Raw genomic sequence first — 23,593 nt, 5'->3', positions numbered from 1 at the left:
ATCAGGGAGGAGCATGATGCCGAGGTTCGGAGCCTCACTGAGAAGAATGACTCATACAAGCTTCTTAGTGAAAAAATTTCAAGCAGATTTGACAGCGGCTCGGGAAGAGCATGAGGAGATAGCTGAGCAGGCATTCTGAATGTTCCAAGATAGTAAAGATGAAAAAGAGATAACCACTAACGGTCCGATTCTGCAGATTTGGCAGAGGATCGAGCATATTGGACTGCTTAATTCACAGGTAGATGCACTACTGGCCGAGGCAGAAGAATTTAAAAGGTGTATGGATAACCTTGCCTCGAAAAAGGAGACCGTCGAAGCTTAGTTGGAGCTGTCAGATGCCCAACTTCGATCTGCGAAAGAAAACGCTTTGGGGCTGATCGAAAAGATGAAAGAGCTTCAGCATCGGTTGGATTTGGCCAGTTTAGATAAAGCAGATTTGGCCAAAGAACTCGAAGTGGCCAGATCTGAAGTAGTCGAGGCCAACAAAAGAGCCGATGCCAAAGTGGCTCAGTTCAGGATCAACGTCGAAGTTAATCAAGCCAAAGCAGCGAGCATGGTCGAATATGCAAAGTGGCAGGCTCGAAGAGAGGCTCTCGAAGGGGTCAAAGCTCAGGGCTTCGATATTGGGGCCAAGATTGAAGTCGCAAGGGAGGAGGAGAATAGAGCTCGGAGGTTGGCCTTTCCTAAGGAGGACTCCGATGACTTGGGGGAGTCTGAAGACGAGGACGATGCCAAGAATACGGCCTCCGATGAAGATTGAGTCATTTAGGGCCTTAGGTCGATCGTTGCGTTCTTGTGATACCGCTTTCGGTTTTTGTATAAAGAACTTCCTTTTGGAAGAGTTGCCGCCTTTGTACAAAAAAATTGTAAATACAAATCTTTCTTCTTTTTGAAGAGAAATAGCCTTTCAAACCCAATAGATAGTTTGAATTTAAATCTCTGTTGCCTTCGGGCCTCGTGGGTAGTCCCCTTTGCTTTATCGGGCTCGAGCGTCCTTCAGCTTAAATAGTCAAGTGTTTGTTTTAATTCGAAGAAATGAGTAGTTTTGCTCGAAATAATGTATCCCGTAGGCATAATAGTCGAGCGAGTGATTGCTCGAACTCGACATAAAGGAGCCTGTAGGCTTAGCAGTCGAGTGAATGATTCGAACTAGATGCAATGTAGCCCGCAGGCATAATAGTCAAAGTAGCCCGTAGGCTTAATGGTCGAGTGAGGGATTGCTCGAACTCGAAATAAAGGTAGCCCGTAGGCTTGGCATTCAAGCGAATGATTCGAACTCGATGCAATGTAGCCCATAGGCGTAATAATCAATAGCCCGTAGGCTTGGCATTCAAGCGAATGATTCGAACTCGATGCAATGTAGCCCGTAGGCGTAATAGTCAATAGCCTGTAGGCTTAATGGTCGAGTGAGTGATTGCTCGAACTCGAAATAAAGGTGGCCCGTAGGCTTGGCAGTCGAGCGAATGATTCGAACTAGATGCAATGTAGCCCGTAGGCATAATAGTCAAAGTAGCCTGTGGGCTTAATGGTCGAGTGAGTGATTGCTCGAACTCGAAATAAAGGTAGCCCGTAGGCTTGGCAGTCAAGCGAATGATTCGAACTCGATGCAATTTAGCCTGTAGGCATAATAGTCAATAGCCCGTAGGCTTAATGGTCGAGTGAGTGATTGCTCGAACTCGAAATAAAGGTGGCCCGTAGGCTTGGTAGTCGAGCGAATGATTCGAACTCGATGCAATGTATCCCGTAGGCGTAATAGTCAAAGTAGCCCGTAGGCTTAATGGTCGAGTGAGTGATTGCTCGAACTCGATCCTGTCTGCATAATAAATCTTGGACATAGAATATCGGTAAAGAAGAGAGCTTTCTTTACAAGTCATTATACATGGGTTCATGTTTTTCGTCAGGGCTCGGGCCAACTACATAAGCATGGTTTGTTTTGACCATTTGGCTCTTACAGCGTTTCCTGTTGAGACGTTGTTTGTCATGAAATAACGAAGTAACTTCCTTTGCACCGAACTTGATAATCATCACAGATGCGTTCAATGATAAAGCCCCCTAGTATACGAGGTTGATTTTAAAGAGGCCTCAGATACCCAGCAGTAGTAACGTTTTCGCTATATGGCTAGTATCGATCTCTGGTCGACTTTTGCTTTTTCGTAACGGACCTAGAAATCAACTGGTCATCTTCGACTCTTATTTTTGATTAATATCGATTGTGCACATCAGTCCAAGTAATGGCTGGGTACTCGATCAGATTTTGCTTCAGCCGTCGTGAAGCCATCAAGCTCCGCTCGTTTAGACCTTGAGTGAAAGCTTGAACAGCCCAATCATCTGTGACTGGTGGCAGATCCATTCATTCCATTTGAAAACGAGCTACAAACTCCCTTAGCATCTTGTTATCCTTTTGTATTACCTTGAACATGTCCAACTTTCTAGTTTCGACCTTTATGGCTCCGGCATGTTCTTTTACAAAGCAATCTCCAAGCATAGTAAAAGAATCAATAGAGTTAGATGGTAAATTATGATACCATACCATTGCCCCCTTTGACAGGGTTTCACCGAATTTTTTCAATAATACAGATTTGATCTCATCATCTTCCAAATCATTGCCCTTGATGGCACACATGTAAGAAGTGATGTGCTCGTTGGGGTCAGTCGTTCCGTTATATTTGGGTATTTCGGGCATGCGAAATTTTTTAGGGATTGGTTTTGGGGCTGCACTCGAGGGAAAAGGCTTTTGAATGAACTTTTTCGAATCTATCCCTTTTATCATTGGTAGATCTCCCAGGATCTGATCGACCCTGGAATTATATGTTTCAACTTTTTTATCGTTGGCTTCGACTCGTTTTGTGAGTTCCTCGAGCAATTTAGTAATTTTGGGAGTAGTCCCCGATTCTGGCTCGTTTAACTTCACTATGGCTGGTTCCGTTCTGTGGGTGATTTCTCGAAATGGATTGGGCTCCTGCCTGCTTCGTTCCTGAGTTTGGCTCTGCAACTGAACTATTGCTATTTGATGGGCTTGTAACATTTCGAAGATCACCCGTAAGCTGACTTCGATCTCCTTCACGTTATCGGTGTCTCGAGCTACGGATCGAGTATCGCCCTGAATGCTTTTTTCCGGTTCGGAATGTTGGTTCGCCTCAAGAGCCACTTGTGAATTGACATCTAGCGGTACTTCGACTCGAGCTTCGGTGACATCGTTAATTCGCCTTCCGGCCCTGGGTGTCAAGTCGTTGGTTTCATCTTGAGGGCCGGCTTCGTGGTCGATAGGTATAGCCATCAATCAAGGGTTTGCCATTGTTGATCTGAAGTTGTAAACTGGTGTATATTACAGATTTGTATCAAACAACCACTATTACACTTAGCCCCACAATGGGTACCAAACTGTTTACCGAAAAAATCGGATAATGTTAGATTTGTGTATGGTTCTAAGGGTACGTAATATCCTTTGATACAAAAATAACAATACAAGTATTTTGACTGTGAGGATAGAAAATGATGAACAAAGAAATTGAAAAAGATCAAATAAAACAAGCACAAAGAGATGTCTTTTTTTTTGTCTGAGCTCCCCCTTGTCTATTGCAATCCTCCCCCTTTTATAGAAGAGGGTCATTACAAAAAAATAATAAAATAAAACATATAGTGGAAAGCCTATGATGACTCGTCTCTTCCTTGATTCCCGCCAAGATTCTCTCTCTTGGTGCGGTTGCAACGGCTCTTGTCTGTGAGCTCGATACTAGCTCGAACTTATTACTGGGTCGGGCCCTTCGGTCTTGGATCGAGTTCGACCTTCGAGATGGGCATCGCGAATTTCCGACCTCAAAGCAGTGCCTTGCCGATCGATTCGGTCATGGGCTCGATAGGATTATCGAGCCGCCTCCTCGAGCGACCTTCGGGCTCGAGGTTCGTTAGTACCGACCTCAGAGCTTACTCCCAAAATCTCATTCTGACTTTTTAATACTCGAACTTGCTCGAACGTAGGAAGGCCGAAATCTATTTCGACCGTATACAATAATATTTGTCGTTTGGAATGTTACACGTTTGCAGAATTCATTCACGATTGCGGAGAGAAAGGAACTATAGAATATTTACAACTGCAGCAAAAGACAGTGAAATTCTTGCAAGAGATAGTGTATATATGCAACTTCAGGGCTATGAGGGATCTGAAATGGCTACTGCAGAAGCTTTATTTCTAATTTGTTTAACTCTTTTTTGTGCTATAATGTCTAATTCAGGAGCTTAGATAGCAGATTTTGTATAGGGTATGGATTTGGAGTTTTCCTAGAGATTAGCTGGCTGCAAACTTGCTATGTTTTGTAAACGCATGAAGTAATTTAGGAGTTCGTGACTAATTGCTTTGAGAATTATTTAAATAAGTGGTGATTGAGTAAATTTTGTTAATGTTTCTTTTTTCCCATACTTATGCTGATTAAATTTATAAACACTATTCCCCAAGTAATACAATCAAAGAGTTAATTAATTAAGAAAATATTATATTGGATTATCAATATGAATTTCATATTTCGTTAAAAATATATTTGTATTTTTAACTTAATTAATTTTTAGAATTAATTTTTGTACATGCTCATACATATGAGTGTATATATATATACTGAAATAAATTTATATTAAAATAAATTTACTAATATGTATTATGCTTTAATAGTGGATGATGACTAATACTTATTGGCTTGGATTAGAATTTTGAAAGTGATAAGAAAAAGCCTATTGAAATAACTAAAGGCAGAAAAGAGAAAAGTGCCCTTTAATTTGAATGAAAAAGTGATCTTTCAAGGAAAACTTATGTTGAGCCTTTAGAATTTGCACTTATGGTGGCCTATTTTTATTTTTTTTAATAAAATAAAAACAAATAAATTAGCCTATCATCAAAGTAAGATTACCCGTCTTTTCAAATACTTGCAAACAAATTGGTCTACACTTTCATAATAGTTGGACAAATAACTTGAGACAATTTTTAGCAAATAACTAAATACCAAATAATTTAAATGCTAGGCATTAATAGGCACTAATAGGCATACTTTAACTTTTTCATTCACGGACTCGCTTGCGTAGCGTGATGTTTAACCTTCAATTAATTCATTAATTCCGTACCAAATTCAATAGCATTAATTAATTTCTAATTTAATTAATCCTTTCGCTAAAATTGCGGATTCACTTGCGTAGCGCGATAGTTGATATTTAATTAATTTCTTCAAGTGTAGTAACTTTTTCAAAAGTAATAATGTACTAATAATCCTTGTCATAAATGTGGATTCGCTTGCGTAGCGCTGTTATGATAAAATTAATAAATTTTGTTTCGATCACGTATTTGCTTGCATAGTGTAGTTACGACATCTTATTATTCAAATTTTTTTTAATTTTTCTAATAATCCAGAAATAAAAGCGGATAGGTATAATATAAAAATCATATAAATCAGAGTTTGTCCAAAATTAATTCAAGCTAAGTTTAAGTCAATAAAGCGACCGTGCTAGAACCACGGGACTCGAAAAATGCCTTACACCTTTTTCTCGGTCAACAGATTTTCTTACCCGGACTTTGTTTTTGCAGACTAATTAATAATAGAGTCAAACCTTTCTTTGACTAGAGATTCAAATAAAAGGTGACTTGAAACACCAAAAAAATCAATTCCAAGTGACGACTCTGTAAATAAAATAATTCCTACTCAAGTTGGTAACTTTAATTGAAAAAACTCTTTATCCCACAATCCATAACATAAAACATATCTTTTTGGGGTAGAAAAGGGGTGTGATAGTGGTAATACACAAAAAAAAAGCCAGCGAGATCTGTTAGCTCTTATAGTAAGTTTTAATTGCCTCCTCAAAAGCAAAAGAAGCATAAAAAGATTTAAACTGACTGAAATTATATAATATCAACTGTTACATGGTGCTATGTAATAAGTTGACAGTAACTTTGCCAATCATTCCAGCTCCCTGGTGAGGCGCACAGTAGAAAGTGTAATCTCCTTTCTCACTCAACCTTTGATAAAGGACCATATTTCTGGTAAAGGAATAGAGACAATTTGTCTTGTGGAAAAAACTCCAAAGAAAAACTTCCAATTATTCAAGACACTGCAAACACTATATCTCCCCAGGTCCATTGAGATACTCTTCTTCAGGCATGGAGATTTCCGATGCATCCACATCATCAGCTGGGACTTCATCCTCATCGAACACGATGTTGTGGGGGAACCCTCTATTGTTCTTGAGCAAAATACTCCCACCCGCGCTTACGCTGAAGTTTCCGGGGACAAAAGCAAGAGAACCATCATCACCACCAAGCAATACTTCAATGGCATGGCATTGCTAGCTAGCATTGCACTTGCAGCAGTGGCGAAAACGACATTGCCAATAACTTTTAATGAAAGCCTTCACGGCCAATTTGGGGTGGTGGACACCATCTTGGCTATATTGCTAGTTTTAGAAGTTGATGCACTAGCTTTAAGGCCAGTGAATGATGGGATAGTGATCACGCCCAACTACGCCTAATAAAAAATCTAGCGGTCGAATCCCATAGGAAATTAACCTATAAATCACAACTAATTTTCTTGCACGAATTCAAGCAATCAACTTTCAGAAATTGCAAATAACAATGGTTGTTGTTTAATAACTACGAACGAGCGACAAAACAATGCAGCAAATTATCACAAGCAAAGTTGTAGACAAGATTGAGAAGCCTACAGTTATGATTTCCCTAATTGTCAGAATCATCCCTGCTATATCTCTAATAATTTCGCCTATTCCTCTCTATGAATCATGAGCACTTCGTTTATCGTAATTCTCTCTTGAGTAAGTACAACAATTTACTAGACGCACTCTTACGCTAGTTGTATTTTTCTCTTACCGCTCATTATAATCACGTTAAGGTTTTGTTATCTCTAAACCCCCATTTAACCCCTCTATATTGATCGTTCATACACTTTGGAAGTATGCTGTTCAACAATCACCCAAATATGCATTCTTTCTCAAGTAGTACACGCTAGATAGGCACCGCTAATTGATGGCCATTCAATTAACCAAGTTAAGCATGTCGTTGAACACGCATAGAAATTTACAGGTAAAATTATATTCAAATATCACGGGAGTTTATCATTCAAAAGGTTAAATCAAACTTTAGATAGAAACTTAGCTATTCATAGTCATGCTAACAATTATATTCATAATTGAAAGCATAAATCTACAAACGAGAAAGAATTGGAAGAAGAATTCTTGTGCTCCATTGCTTGCAAGTGTTCCCACTGTCTTTTTTCTCTACAATAATGTCTCACCCTCTAAAAACTACGTTCCAAGGGTATTTATATGCTAGAATAAAGTTAGGGCCGAAATAACCAAGCTCCAAGCTGACTGGCAGTCAGAATGCCTCGGTGAGCAGCCTTGGCGTGTCGTGCCATTCCTCCATCGCCCTAAACCTCACCTAGCGCCATCAAGCACATGGTCCTAAGCGCCCCTAGCCTCGCAAGGCGCCAATAAGTGGTTGCCTAGCGCCCTCTGGGGCATAGTGTTTTTGTGGCCTTGCATCGTGATTCCTCTCGTACTCAACTTTATTGTCTTTGATGCCTTTTGTCCAATTTTTCCCACTTCATTCCAAAATGATCCTACATATAAAAATAACTCAATTAAGCACAAACATATCATGAATCGTTAATATCTACAAGTAAATACAAGGTAAATGATGATATAACATGCTGCATTGTAGTCTTACATCAACATCCCACACTTAAACGTTGCTCTTCCTTGAGTCAACCAACACTCAATCTCTCCAGTCTCTCGGTCTCACAATACTCATGCCAAGCAGCCTAAATCAATGATACATGATGTGACAATGTATGATAACAGAGACTGAGATATGATACTCAATGATGAATGCGACTGAGTACATAACATGCAGTATTTGGACTGAATGGGGAATCTGCAGGCACTTGTTTGCGCTTAATTGTTAGGCAAGTAACCAAATAACTCAACAACAAGAACGACCATTGTGGGTTCCAATAATACTTGTTTATAGCCTAAACATGATTTCTAACATAAATCACAGCTCAAATGCTCTAACACATAGAGTACAGTAATAATATTTAGATAAGGTGACTACACAGTCACACGAAATTAACTAAGTCATAATTACTACGGTACACGCCTATACGCCCCTCACCCAATATGTGCATCACCTTAACATTGATCACATAACACGAAGTTCAAGAATTCATACTCTCAGAATCATGTTTAGAAGTGTTGCTTACCTCAAACCGTGTAAATCTCTACTCCAATAATCCATTGCCTCGCGAATCGGCCTCCGAATACCTTGAATCTAGACACAAAGAATTCGATACAATCAACACGAACTATAGGAATCAATTCCATATGAAAATGCTAAGTTCTTAATCAAAAGTCAAAAAGTCAACTCAAAAGTCAATCCCGGGACCACATCTCAGAATCTAATAAAAGTTACAAAATCCAAACACACATTCAACCACGAGTCCAACCATACTAAATTTACCAAATTCCGAAATCAAATCGTCACTCAAATCCCCAAATTTCACTCTCCAATCCCTAGCCCATAACTCCCAAAATTCCACCTCAAAAACACACAAACTAGATGAAAAATTCAATGGGTAAACAATATTATTGCATAAAAATGATCAAGAGTGACTTACCTCAAGAAACCTCTCGAAATCCCTCTCAAAATTGCCTCCAACCGAGTTTCAAAAGTCCAAAATGATAAAATCTCGGAAACCCTTCGAAATGTATATTGCTAGTGCTTTCACTCCTGCAACCCACTTAACCGCATATGCGGTCTCGCAGGTACGGACATTTCCTCCGGTTCTGTGGTTTCCCATGAAGGCCCCTGCCTTCACTTCTGCGATAACACATTCGCAGATGCGAGTCTGCATCTGCGGAACTTCCTCCGCACCTGCGCTCCCTAGCCTCCTCACTGAGCTTTGATTCTGCGCCCAATAAGCCTCATCTGCGACCTCGTAGGCGCGAAAAATAACCTCGCACCTGCGACCACTGCCCACTTCCTTCCAGGCCGCTTCTGCAATGTCATCCACGCACCTGCGACCATGACCTTCGCAGGTGCGATCACACCAGTTCAGGTCTGCCGAGTCATGCCTTAAGTTCCAAATTCGATCTGTTAACCATCTAAAATCGACCCGAGGCCTCCGAGACCTCAACCAAATATACCAACAAGTCATAAAAGATAATACGAACTTAGTCGAGGTCTCAAATCACATCAAACAATATAAAAAAAATGAATCGCACCTCAATTTAAGCCTAACGAAAACTAAAAAATTCCAACTTTTACAATCGACGCCGAAACCTACCAAATCAACTCTGATTGACCTCAAATTTTGCACACAAGTCATAATTAACAAAACGGACCTATTTCAACTCAAGGAACAAAAATCTTTGCCCGGTAATTACAAAGTCAACTCTTGGTCAAAAATCCTAGCCCGGTGTGAAAAATCCTCTCAACTCTTGGTCAACTCTTGCTTTGTGTGTGATTGTGTGCTAGTTAACCTTAACCCACGATCTTCCGCAATAGTTTTTATAAAATGTTTACAAATGTATAATTAGTCGATAACAGATTCATTAATGTTCACTGCAAATACTTTCTTCTGGCTTACTTTTATTCGATAACAACAAGCAAGTTCATGTATATGTCCCTGAGCAAAACCTGGTTGGCTGGTCGAAAATTTCATTCTAAATTTTTATTTTTATTCAAAAATATTATAGCATGTTTAAGATAAGAATTTTCAAATGTCTTTCTATTTTCTTTCTTAAATGTACATTCAATGTCGTCACATAAAACTGAAACTGAGTAAATATAATATCGGTAGTGACATAAACGATAAGAAAAGAAAATGGCGAATGGGGAACAAGTGTAGTACCACTAACTTTGGAGAAAGAGAGACCAAGAAAATGTTGCGTGACGGCAGCGAAAAACGAATAATCTTTTTCAGCCTTCTGGAACGAAGCCCTTCATAGCGGATGCAGGGAAATCCATATGGTTCCCTACCTACCCCACATTTAAGCAGTGGCGGATGTAGTGTTAAAGCGAGGGATACCTATAATTTTCGGCGTGAAGTATAATTTATATGTATGTAAAAATTCATTGAATTTGTAAAAAAATAATAGACATGAACTTATAATTTTAAAAATATAATGAGGGCAATGGTAAAAATCTTAAATATTAAACCCATAAAATTTAAATTCTATATCCGTCTAATCCAAGCTCTTAGATACTGAGACAAATCAAAATTTCGACCATTTGAATTCAATCTTTAAAGTTTTTAGTACTGAATAATTTCCTATACTCTTAGAATTACAGGTTTAAATATAATTTTTGATGAAATTTTAGTGAATTTTCATGATATATTTATACTTCCGTAAAAAATATAGAGTTCAATAAATACGCAACTTATTAGGTGCATCGGCCACTCCTTAGATATATATGTTTCTGTTGAATTTTGTATGCTAATATTTGATTTATTAGAATAATAAGTAGTTTAGTCTTAGGAGTCTTTGTTTATTTTAAATTTAATTGGATAAGTTAGTTGAAATAGTTTAGATCTGTTATAAGAGAAATCAAATTATGTTGGATGTCTACTCTTCCTTCATGGTCTTCTCAAATGCTTAATGACATATTCAATGACATATTTCTATGCTTAATGACATATTCAATGACATATTTTTATTCATTTTTCATGCCTATATAAAGGCCTTGTAATAAATAGAAAAAACACACAATTAAAGAAGAAATAAGAATCTCTCTTCCTCTCTTTCTCTCTATATCTCTTAACTTATTTTTCCTTGTTCGATATTGTTATTTTGAGTTATATTTATAACACGTTATCAGCACGATTGTCACCTTCATTTTCACAATCATATCCTAGTTGTGTTCGATTCTCCTTCAGGTATATCACTATATATTCTTTTAGTTTATGATAATATATATGCACCAATATGCTATTTATTAACAAATTCATATATTATTAAACATTTATTTTAGTTGATCATGTTACTGAAGTTCTCTTACCTTGCTTATTGTTAAAGAAAATATAAGATATAGATCTTAAGTGCGTTAAACTAACAAAAATAATTTAATAAATATGTGTGGACTTGCGTAGAGCAAAACTTATCTTCAAGACATTCTACAAAAATAAAATAGTGATAACCAAGGTGACAAAGTAATTATTGTACATACTAGTTTAAATTACTTTACAATTGGTGGAAAGTAATATTTGAATACATTCACTCTTATCACCGTATATGGTTATTCCTCAAATCCACGTTTATAATAAATTACTTTTCTTTTACCATACTAAATATATCTCTTTGTGTTTATTCATATACTCCATAGTTCTTGTTTATTTGACATATATATTATATGTTACTTTTTTATACTACATGTTTGAAGTGATCAACTTCTTACTTAGTTGTCTGATTTATTTTTACAAGTATATTTTCATTGAAAATTATTTTTATTTGTTTTAACCCATTTACTTTTGTGATTAGTTTCAATATGTCAAACTTGTCAAAGCTTGAATTCGTGGCACTAGACATTACCGAGAAGAATTATTTATCATGAGTCCTTGATGCTGAAATTCACCTTGACGCTAAAGGTCTTGGAAATACTATTATACAAGAAAATGAAGTATCAAATCAAGATAAAGCGAAGGCCATGATTTTCCTTCGTCATCATCTACATGAAGGGTTAAAAATTAAATATTTAACTGTAAAAGATCCACTTGAGTTATGGATTAATTTGAAGGATCGATATATGACCACCTAAAACTTACGGTATTACCGAAAGCTCGGTATGAATGAATACATTTAAGGTTGCAAGACTTTAAAACCGTAAGTGAGTATAATTCGGCTATCTTTAAAGTAAGTTCTCTATTAAAATTATGTGGAGACACTATCACAGATGAAGACTTATTAGAAAAAATATATTCTACTTTTTACGCTTCAAATGTGGTGCTACAACAGCAATACCGTGAAAAGGATTTTAAAAAATATTCTGAGTTAATCACATGCCTACTTGTGGCAGAGCAGAATAATACTCTATTAATGAAAAATTATGAAGTACGTCCCACTGGGTCAGCACCATTCCCGAAAGTGAATGTTGTAGCAGCATATGATAAGTCTGAAAGAAAATAAAATAATTACCGTGGTCGTGGACATAGTCGTAGACGTGGACGTGGTAGGGGACGAAATAATTATCGTCATTATGGTAGAAATAAATAGGAGAATAATAAGGGTTCTCAAATTAATCCTTCAAAAGGTAAAATTAGTATATGTCACCGATGTGGTATGAAAGGTCATTGGGCACGCATTTGTCGTACGCCAGATTATTTTGTCAAACTTTATCAAGCCTCCCTTAGAAAGAAAGAAAATAATGTGGAGGCACACTTGACCTTTCAAAACAATGATGATGAAGCAGGTCCCTCAAACAAATATGATTCTGAGGCACATCTTGCATATAAAGATGATGATTTTGGAGGCCTAGCAAATATCACTCATTTAGAAGCTGGAGACTTCTTTGAGGATATTGACTGAAGAACTAATCACCTTATTGGGAATGAAGCTATAATAAAAGTTGTTATTTTGTTATGTTTGCAACTAGTTTATTTTTCTTAAGTGCATTTTCCTAATGTATCATGTGTTGCTAGTTTCTACATTCCTAATGTATTTCTTAATATATATTTTGTTTGTCTTTCATATTTCTTATAATATACTTTTTGATTTTTTTTTATGAAGAATATGAAAATTTCTCGGTCTTCAATTGGACTCAAGATTAATAAAGATGATATATGTCTTCTGGATAGTGCTACAACACACACTATTTTAAGAGATAAGAGATATTTCTCTTATTTGGTAATGAAAGAAGCCAATGTTAATATAATATCCGGTAGTACAAAATTAATTGAAGGTTCTGGAAGAGCCAATTTATTACTACCATGAGGAATAAATTTGGCTATTGATGAAGCACAATATTGTAGTAAATCTCAAAGAAACTTATTAAGTTTCAAAGATATTCGCCAAAATGGCTACCATATTGAGACTACAAATGATGAAAAGATTGAATATCTTTATATTACTACAATAATGTCTGATAAGAAATATGTGCTTGAAATGTTACCTGCTCTTTCCTCCGGCTTATACTACACAAGTATTAGCAAGATTGAAACGCATGCCATAGTAAATGAAAAATTTACTAATCAAGATAATTTTATTATTTGGCATGACCAGTTGGGTCATCCTGGTTCTACTATGATGCGTAAAATCATTGAGAATTCACATGGACATTCAATGAAGAACCACAAGATTCTTCAATTTAAAGAATTCTCTTGTGCTGCATGTTCTCAAGGAAAATTAATTATTAGACCATCAGCTATTAAAGTTATGATGGAATCCCCTATATTTCTGGAACGTATACAGGGTGATATATGTGGGCCCATTCACCCTCCATGTGGACCATTCAGATATTATATGATTTTGGTAGATGCATCTACAAGATGGTCACATGTGTGCTTACTATCAACTCGCAATATGGCACTTGCGAGATTGTTGGCTCAAATAATAAAGCTAAGAGCACAATTTTCAGATTATGCAATTAAGACAATTCGTCTTGATAATGCTGGTGAGTTTACATCCCAAGCCTTTAATGATTATTGTATATCAACTGGGATAACAATTGAGCATCCGGTTGCTCATGTTCATATACAAAATGGTCTAGCGGAATCATTGAACAAACGCCTCCAATTAATTGCTAGACCAATGCTTATGAGAATAAAACTTCCCATTTCAATATGGGGTCATGCTATTTTACATGCAGCAGCACTTGTGCGGATAAGGCCCACAAGTTATCATAAAGTCTCCCATTGCAATTGGCTTTCGGTCAGGAGCCAAATATTTCTCATCTTAGAATCTTTGATTGTGCGATATATGTTCCAATTGCTCCACCACAACGCACAAAGATGGGTCCCCAAAGAAGGTTAGGAGTATATGTTGGGTATGAATCTTCTTCTATTATAAAATATCTGGAGCCTATGACTGGAGATTTATTTACAGCAAGATTTTCTGATTGTCATTTTGATGAATCAGTATACACAATATTAGGGGGAGAAAATAAGCAGCTGAGAAAGGAGATAGATGGGAATGAATTATCACTATCTCATTTAGATCCTCGAACAAATCAATGTGAACAAGAGGTTCAAAAGATAATTCATTTGCAAAATATTGCAAATCAACTGCCGGATGCATTCACTGACCTACCAAGGGTGACTAAGTCACATATTTCAGCTGCTAATGCTCCTATTCGAATGGATATTCCGGTAGGACAATTAATTAAAGCAAATAATTTTAAACCACGCTTGAAACGTGGTAGACCTATCGGTTCTAAGGATAAAAATTCTCGAAAAAGAAAAGGACCAAATGATCAAAGTGATCATAATACAGAGGTAGTGACTCAAGAAGAGCACAAAGACATAACAAATGATAAAACCTCAAGAGAGGTTCAAGTACCTGAAAATGATAAGAATGGAGAGATCTCAATAAGTTATGTCTTAACGAAAAAAAGATGGAACCGAAATAGTATTGTTATCGGTAACATTTTTGCTTATAATGTCGCTATTGAAATAATGCAACAAGATGAGGATCTTGAACCAAAATCTGTTGATGAATGTAGACAGAGAAATGATTGGCCAAAATGGGAATATGCTATCCAGGCAGAATTAACTTCACTTGCGAAACGCGAAGTTTTTGGGTCTGTAGTCAAAACACCAAATGGTGTTAAGCCTGTTGGCTATAAATGGGTTTTTGTACGTAAAAGGAATGAGAAAAATGAGGTACAAGGATATAAGGCACGCCTTATTGCACAAGGATTTTCACAAAGGCCTGGTATCGATTATGAAAAGACGTATTCTCCTGTTATGGATGCTATAACGTTCCGTTATCTCATTAGTTTTGCTGTCCATGAAAAGCATGACATGCATTTAATGGATGTGGTTACAGCCTACCTTTACGGCTCACTTGATAATGAGATATACATAAAATTTCCCAGGGATTTAAAATGCCTGACACACATAATTCAAAGTCCCGAAAAATATTTTTAATCAAATTGGAAAGATCTTTGTATGGTCTAAAGCAATCAGGTAGAATGTGGTATAACCGCCTTAATGAGTATTTATTAAAGGAAAGTTATATAAATGATACCATTTGTCCATGTATTTTTATAAAAAAAATAATATCAGAGTTTGTTGTACTTGCTGTATATGTTGATGACATAAACCTTATTGGAACTCCTATAGAACTCCAAAAGGCAACTGATTATTTAAAGAAGGAATTTGAGATGAAAGATCTCAGAAAAATAAAATTATGTCTTGGTTTGCAAATTGAACATTTGGCAAATGGGACTTTTATTCATCAATCTACTTGCATAGAAAAGGTATTGAAACGATTTTACATGGATGGAGCACATCCATTAAGTACTCCGATTATTGTTCGATCACTTTATGTGAATAAGGACCCGTTCCGACCTCAAGAAACGAATGAAAAACTTTTTGGTCCTGAAGTACCATATCTTAGTGCAATTAGTGCATTTATATATCTTGCTAATACTACAAGGCCTGACATAACTTTTTCAGTTAATGTCTTAGCAAGATATAGCTCTGCTCCTACAATGAGATATTGGAATGGAATCAAACACATATTGCGGTATCTAAAAGGGACTATCGATATGGGGTTATTTTATGGCAATGATTGCAGTCCCGATCTTGTTGGTTATGCCGATGCTAGGTATTTATCTGACCCACACAAGGCTCGATCTCAAACAGACTATGTGTTTACATATAGAGGCACTGCCATATCTTGGCGATCGACTAAGCAATCAATAGTGGCTACTTCATCTAATCATGCTGAGATAATTGCTATTCATGAAGCAAGTCGAGAATGTGCATGGTTGAGGTCTATAATACACCTTATTCGAGACAAGTGTGGTTTGAAGTGTGATAAATTACCCACAATTTTGTATGAAGACAATGCAACATGCATAGCCCAATTGAAAGGAGGATTCATAAAAGGGGATAGGACAAAGCACATTTCACCAAAGTTATTTTTGACACATGATCTTCAAAGAATGGTGATATCAATGTGCAACAGATCCGTTCAAGTGATAATATGGCTGATTTGTTCACCAAATCTCTACCGACGTCAACCTTTAAGAAACTAGTGTACAAGATTGGGATGCGAAAGCTCAAGGATGTGAATTGATGCTCTCATCAGGGGGAGTTAATACGCGTTGTACTCTTTTTTCCTTATAAGATTTTGTCCCACTAGGTTTTCCTTGCAAGGTTTATAACGAGGCAACCAAAAGACGTATTTCTAAACATGTGTACTCTTTTTCCTTCACTATGATTTTTTTTTTCAATAGGATTTTTTCCTAATAAGGTTTTAGCGAGGCACATTATCTATGGACATCCAAGGGGGAGTGATATAAGAGAAATCAAATTATGTTGGATGTCTACTCTTCCTCCATGATCTTCTCAAATGCTTAATGACATATTCAATGACATATTTTTATGCTTAATGACATATTCAATGACATATTTCTATGCTTAATGACATATTCAATGACATATTTTTATTCACTTTTCATGCCTATATGAAAGCCTTGTAATAGATAGGAAAAACATTCAATTGAAGAAGAAATAAGAATCTCTCTTCCTCTCTTTCTCTCTATATCTCTTAGCTTGTTTTTCTTTGTTCGATATTGTTATTTTGAGTTATATTTATAACAAGATCAAACACTTTTAATCTTCATGCGTCCCCCTTTTTTTTTTTAAAACCAACAGTTTCTATTTCTAACTTCCATACCGTTATTTTTCCAACCAATAGTGTGCTATATGGTGATTCAAGCAATGAGGTAAACAATCCTATTATCAATTATACCCGATATGAATAAAGATGTGTGATTTTTTCAAAAAGGTTCTTGATGGTGTCATCATAATGAATCTCTTGAGTGGAAAATGAGACAACAGACAAATTTGCATTTATTTTATCCAATAAGATATTCATGAAATGGATATAATCCTTAAACAAAGCTTAATTCAGAATAAGAAAGCCCAACAATACAGTTTGGTGATATAAGCAAAGTTTACAAACCTTGTTTGAATCCACGTCCTTCGATAGATACAACCATATTATATACGTAAAAAAAATTGACCCCATCAGCGCGAAACTGTGTTCTTACTTGCTTTTGTTTGCTTTTTTTTAAAAAATCTTTTCGTGTGCTCATGATGTAACCTGTCATAAAGAATATACGTATACAACTTCAACTACTACATTTTTATTCTTTTACTTATTCATCTCTCTATCTTACTTTTTTCCTTATATGGTTTCACTTTGGAATTGGAATCTGAATCAGAGAGTATATTCACGTTCATTTTTGTATATTCCTTAATCTGATTCTCTTTCTTGATAATGGAAGATGCTGTAAGTTTCAGTAGTAGAGGATTGTCGGAGTCTCCACAGAGTCGTATTACTCGAAAGAGAAGAGAAAAAGTTGAAGTATTTCAAGAGGTGCTTCGTAGATTAAGGGAGTCGAATGATGAAGACACGAATCAGCCTGATTTTGAGGACGAGTTGTGGGCTCATTTTACTAAGCTTCCACTTCGGTAAAACTGTTAAACACCCCCCCCCCCCCTCCCCCCGGATCAAATTTAAGTTATATTTAGCTGATTATAGCTGTTACTCCCTTCGTTTCTATTTATGTGAACCTATTTTCTTTTTAGTTCGTGCCAAAAAGAATGACCACTTTCCTTATTTGGTAACAATTTATCTTCATGCAATGATTTATAGCCACACAAAATAGTTCTATCTTTTCTTAAATTTCGTGCCCAGTCAAATGGGTTTACATAAATTGAAACGGAGGGAGTATTATTCTATTTTCTAAGTTACTATATTAGACTTGATATGAGACTTATGTGTTGTTGTTCCACTTAATCTGATGGTTCGAGTTGACTTTTCTGTTAGCAGTATCGGTAATATCTTCGTCTTCAATGTAGGTATGCCTTGTTTGTGAATATTGAGAGAGCACAAGATGTAGTGATGCACAAAAAATTGTTGCAAATGGCGCATTATCAGAGCACCAGGCCAGCAGTTGAAGTCCGCCTAGTGCAGGTTATAATATTTTCCAACTTTTGCACTTCATTCTTTCTATGATGATCAATTTATGCCTATATACATGTGTGATGAGTTATAAGTATTGGGGTGTATGACCATCTCATCTAAAAACTTACTTAATTATATGTCTTTAACATGCCCCTCAAGTGCGGGCCTGACTCTTTTTTCTTAGGCCAATCACTTAAAAATTCTTATTTTGATAATGGGTGGCGGTAAGATTCGAACTCAGGATTTCTGCTTGCTCTAATTAATGTTATGTTGAAGAGTGTGACCATCTTATTTAAAAGTTTTATTTGAACTCAATCATGGACATAGGGATATTTGATGGAATGGTCACTTGAATTAATGATGATTATCAAACATTTGTAGCTAATTGCTTTAGAATTGAAAACCTGTTTACAGCAATAACTTTCTGTGATTTGTTTTCCAGTCATGAAGAAGTCCTCTGCTCTAACTTGATAACATCCTAGACAAATGGCCTGATCCCTTCTGTAATGCGAGTTGATTCCTTAGCAGGAGTGTGTCAAAATCTTGAATTTTCTCTGTACTAAGACTTTTCATCTCAATCTGTTATGTATTTTTTAAGTCTAGTATACTTTATTCAGTAAGATATACACCTATTTTCTTTACAATTTCTCTTTACTAGGAGTATCTTTTAAGTTTACATTTTCTGATTAGCATGCCTGAAGCAAATTGAATAAGAACTTATTCATCTGACTTTTGCGCAATCCAGATTCATCGAATATCCGATGGAAATCCAGGGGATTCAGTTCATTCCACTTTCTCAAAAAGGGGAGGTGCACAAGGTACTGATCACAATGGCAGGTAGAGGCATGATGATACAAATACAAATATAAATATATATCTGAACTCTCCTTCCTATGCTCAGAATAGTGATGAAAGCTGCTTCAATAGGCTGTTTCTATATTCATTTTTTCCTTTTGTTTATCAAATTACAGCATGCATCCTCCACCTGCCTTTGGTTTGTCACCAAGTACAGAGCTTGCATTAGAAGCTAATAAGTTACATGTTCAAGATGGAAATAGTGCTGTCAGTGGAAATTCACTGTTATTTCGGTAATATTCTCCTATTGAGCTTTCCTTTTCTCTATTGTCGTCCATAAGGAGTTTTTCAGTGTTCTGAAATGTTGCAAGTCTATGATGCTTTCATTTTCAGGGAATTTATTTAATACTTACCTCTTTTACTTTGTTTTGCAGGTCTTCGTATGAAATAACAATTTCAACACTTGACAAGCCCAAGCTCCTCACTCAGGTAAGCATTTTCAGTAGCCAGACCAGAAATCTGATAGTATCTTCTGTTTCTGAGGATAATCTGCAAACACCATGTAGTTCACAATCAAGTCTTTATTATATACATTTTAGGACTGAATGGCATTTGCCTCTTCTTCACTATAGTTACATAATGAGCACATCTCGACTTTTTTCAAACCGTGTTCACGTTGCCTAGTTTCTCTGCAATGGATGGAATAGCTAAACGATCATGTAACAATTATCATAAGTAATGAAAAGAATTAATTATTATCTGAGCACATCTCTCTATAGACTTGGTACACTATGTCATTGCCTTCCCTCTCTCCTTCTCTTTCAGAGAGTATATTATATTATTTGTTGTGCATGCTTCTATTGTCCAGAGAACCTTGAATTCTGATTCAATTGGGATTTAAAGCCCTGCATAAACACTAATATTAATAGTTCTACTCTTCTTAGTCATTTACCACCATGTCGCCAAACTAGTATGTGGCTTACGACTAAACATTCGTCAAGTGAGGAACATGTAACTGGGGGGGTAATCAGAAGATAAGCATAAGGGATTTCTCCTATAGTGATATTCTTCACTTAGTCTGCTTTGTCCTCTCTAAAGATTCTCTAAAAGTTTCTCCATTCAGTTGTTTTCAAGATATATGATTAAGGTTAATGCACGTTTAACTTCAGTTGACTTCCTTATTTTCGGAGATTGGGCTGAACATTCAAGAAGCTCATGCTTTCTCCACAAAAGATGGTTACTCCTTGGATGTCTTTGTGGTTGATGGTTGGGGAAATGAGGTACTCTCCTAAGACTCAAGTTTAGATATACTTTGTTTAATGATAGTTTTATGCTTGAAATTGAGCTATCACATCCTTTTATGACAGTGAACCACATCTTCTCTAGTTCTGTGCTTATGTGCCTTTCTTTTATCTGGTCTCCCGAGCTAACCTAAACATTCATTAAGATTCCTGCAAGTAGTTGATTGCTATTCCTGTATTTCACCTTTCTCGATGACAATGCATAAATTACGTTGAAGAATATCCTAAAGGCTGTAAAGAAGTATCTTCTAGGTTTATTGAACAATCACTTTGTTGTATTTGGATTCATTTACTATTCCCTCAACCAATTGGTTGCAGCTATTGTGATGAATGTTTTCTCTACACTGAGCAAAAACTGTGTTCGATAGTTGCAAATACTGTTTTGGTTGCTAGAGAATGAAACTTCACTCTCCATCATCTTTATACAATTGTTGACGTTTAGTCTCTTTCCTAATTGTTAGGAAACCGACCAACTAAGAAGTACCCTGTTGAAGGAAATTTCAAATATGGAGGTAAAAGTCATAGATTGGGCTTAGTAATGTTGTTTCATCTATCATCTGTGTCTATCTTAAGTTTTAAAATGCAATGCAGAAACAGTCTGCGTTAAATCAGCACCTTCTGCAGTCTGCGCTAAATCAAGTCCTTTTATCCCCTAAAAAGGATTTGGTAAAAGCTGGTATCAACTTCACCGCGAACCATGTGGATATACCAAGCAATGGGAGTGAAGCCTGGGAAATTGACGCTGCATTGCTGAAATATGAATATAAAATTGCAACTGGCTCAACTGGTGATTTGTTAGTAGAATGACATTCTGAAACAATAATCTATTATTTACTGACTATGGCCTAATAATTTATCTTGTTGGCAGGTATAAGGGTTCATTCCAAAGTCAGGAAGTGGCTATTAAGGTTCTCAAGGCTGAGTGCCTAAATGAAGTAGTGCAAAAAGATTTTGCCCAAGAAGTTTATATATTAAGGTGACTATATATGCTTGCTTTCAACAACAATATTCTGTCCTGTTTGATTGCTGCAATGTTACTGTCAACTTCTTGCTTTGACTTCTACCCTCTGCGTGTGTCTAAGATAGTGTACATTTCCTTCTCTTTCTGGTACTTTACAGGAAAGTCCGCCATAAGAATGTCGTGCAATTTATTGGTGCATGTATAAAACCTCCACTCCTATGTATCATCACAGGTATTCCTAGAGATTAATGTGTCACATTAGATGCTTTTTAGTTCAAGAGCACACTGATTGTCTAGTTTAGTTTTACCTTTTACTGGAAAAGCCTCCTTTCATTTATTTTAAATATCCTCTTCTATGCAGAATTCATGTCAGGTGGAAGTCTGTACGATTTCCTGCATAAAACGAAAGGTCTTTTCAATCTTCCATCGGTACTCAAGGTTGCAATTGATGTTTCAAAGGGGATGATCTACCTGCACCAAAACAACATAATCCACAGAGACCTGAAGACTGCCAATCTCTTGATGGATGAAAATCAAGTAAAGAATGAAGTTGATTTCCTGTTTAACTTTATATGTAAAAGGACTCTATACAAAGTACTTACAGCTTGTTCTTGACAGCTCGTGAAGGTTGCTGATTTTGGTGTTGCTCGAGTGCAAGTTCAGTCTGGTGTCATGACTGCAGAAACAGGAACATATCGCTGGATGGCTCCAGAGGTCCACCCTACCTCTCTTTCCCTCTTCTTCAATATCAATCATTTTTCTGCTAGTTCATGTGTTGTGAACTTAGTTGATTGTGGTCCTTAGTAAAACGCAGTCCCAGTCCGATCAAGAAATGGTCATAAGAAAAACAGATGTAGTTGAAATTGCATCCATGATCTACTATAGAGTAACTCATGCAATCAGCCCAACTTACTTTCAAATGAATGCAGAGAAATGATGCTTGTAACGGTTATATTTTCCAAACATGACATCAATCTCAAGCAGTTCACTCCTCCTGATTTTCATTTCTTTTATTTGATATTTCAAAGGTTATTGGACATAGACCATATGATCGAAAAGCTGATGTTTTCAGCTTTGGGATTGTTCTTTGGGAACTGCTAACAGGAAAGGTAATGCTTTCTCCCATTGATTCTTCCATTTTCTTTCTTTTATAAGAACATAGGGAAGAGAAAGGGCGGGAGAACATTAAAATATAAGGAATCTTGCCTGCAAATCATAAAGTTTTTGTTGAATAAAGCTTTTTCATAAAGTTTCATGTGCCCTTCAATTTCCTATTCACATTTTGCTTAAAACTTTTATGTTGCCTAAGATCATTGTTTTACATGTTGACAAGCTTATTATGGGAAATGGATCTTGTTACAAATTTTATGAACTCTGGAGTTCACACTATAACCTTTTACACTAGCTTATGTCATTTTTGTTCATAGCTGCTTCCTCATGAGCATTTTCTTGGCTTTAAAATTTTTCAGTGTCAATAATCGTTTTTGTTGATATTGATATATCAGCTTCCTTACGAGTACTTGACCCCATTACAAGCTGCAGTGGCTGTGGTCCAGAAGGTATTTCTCAATAAATAAACATATCTTGTCCTCTAGAAATTTTGAAAGATTCAACTTGATAACTCGTTAACTATGGTTGGACTACACAATTTTCCATATTTTCTTCGGGTTGAGAAATTTCCCCTGTGAAGTTGAGGTTTTTCCCTTCATTAGCTGAATTTTCTGACATCAACTTTAGGGTTTAAGACCGACAATTCCCACGCACACTCATCCGATGTTTGTGGAATTACTTGAGAGATGCTGGCAGCAAGATCCGTGCTTAAGACCTGAATTTTCTGAGATTCTTGAAATCTTGCAATACATGACCAAAAAGGTATTAAGATTAATGTCATTTCTGGATTTGCTTTATGTTTCTAAGAACGTGAACTAGCGTTTGTGCTGCTCGTAAACAGATAGTCGAAGAAGAGAAGAGTAGCAAAAGAAGAAGCCTCTGATAACCATATCAGCTCATGTATGCAGAGCAGCATGTCGCATGACACACATTTTGCTTAGAATTTTAAGTTTATATACACCGATAATGCAAAGAATTTTTTTAGTTTAACCTGTGAAGCCGTGATAATTGCTAGTTTACCAGTTTTATCAGGTTTTTTACACTGGCAGTACATAAACCTTCTAACTTATCATAATTATTATGTTTCCTATTCAAGTGTTCATTACACGTTCTCCTTAGGACTTAGCATGATTTCGAGTGGAGGCTTCTGAAATGGGCACAAGGAGGAAAGGAAGAGCTGATACTTCCCCTTCCGGTGCTCTTAAACTTTCCTCCATCAGAAAACTATTTCTGCACTGCT

The 23,593-nt window shown here is 36.5% G+C and overlaps 1 protein-coding gene and 1 pseudogene across 2 annotated transcripts; one reads left to right on the top strand and one right to left on the bottom strand.

The window, feature by feature from the left end:
• Positions 1-5,895: 5,895 nt before the first annotated feature.
• Positions 5,896-7,235, bottom strand: LOC107781386 (plastocyanin A'/A''-like; annotated as a pseudogene).
• A 9,472-nt stretch (positions 7,236-16,707) lies between these two features.
• On the top strand, positions 16,708-23,343 carry LOC107781385 (serine/threonine-protein kinase STY46-like). Of its 2 annotated transcripts, XM_016602078.2 has the most exons (16): positions 16,708-17,690; positions 18,081-18,195; positions 18,932-19,023; positions 19,158-19,274; positions 19,416-19,470; positions 20,151-20,261; positions 20,744-20,794; positions 20,874-21,076; positions 21,151-21,258; positions 21,402-21,475; positions 21,605-21,780; positions 21,862-21,957; positions 22,272-22,352; positions 22,749-22,802; positions 22,981-23,115; positions 23,195-23,343. In XM_016602078.2, exons 1-16 carry the CDS (start codon positions 17,497-17,499, stop codon positions 23,234-23,236), a joined length of 1,704 nt encoding a protein of 567 aa, XP_016457564.1. In that variant the 5' UTR covers positions 16,708-17,496; the 3' UTR covers positions 23,237-23,343. The 2 variants fall into 2 exon arrangements, 1 of the variants encoding a protein (XP_016457564.1); XR_012699364.1 differs by lacking the exon at positions 23,195-23,343 and having other exon boundaries at positions 22,713-22,802; positions 22,981-22,997.
• Positions 23,344-23,593: the final 250 nt, after the last annotated feature.

The sequence above is a fragment of the Nicotiana tabacum genome, chromosome 15 (assembly GCF_000715075.1).
Source record: "Nicotiana tabacum cultivar K326 chromosome 15, ASM71507v2, whole genome shotgun sequence".
NCBI classification, from domain to species: Eukaryota; Viridiplantae; Streptophyta; class Magnoliopsida; order Solanales; family Solanaceae; genus Nicotiana; species Nicotiana tabacum.
This window is presented reverse-complemented; position numbering and strand designations above follow the sequence as displayed.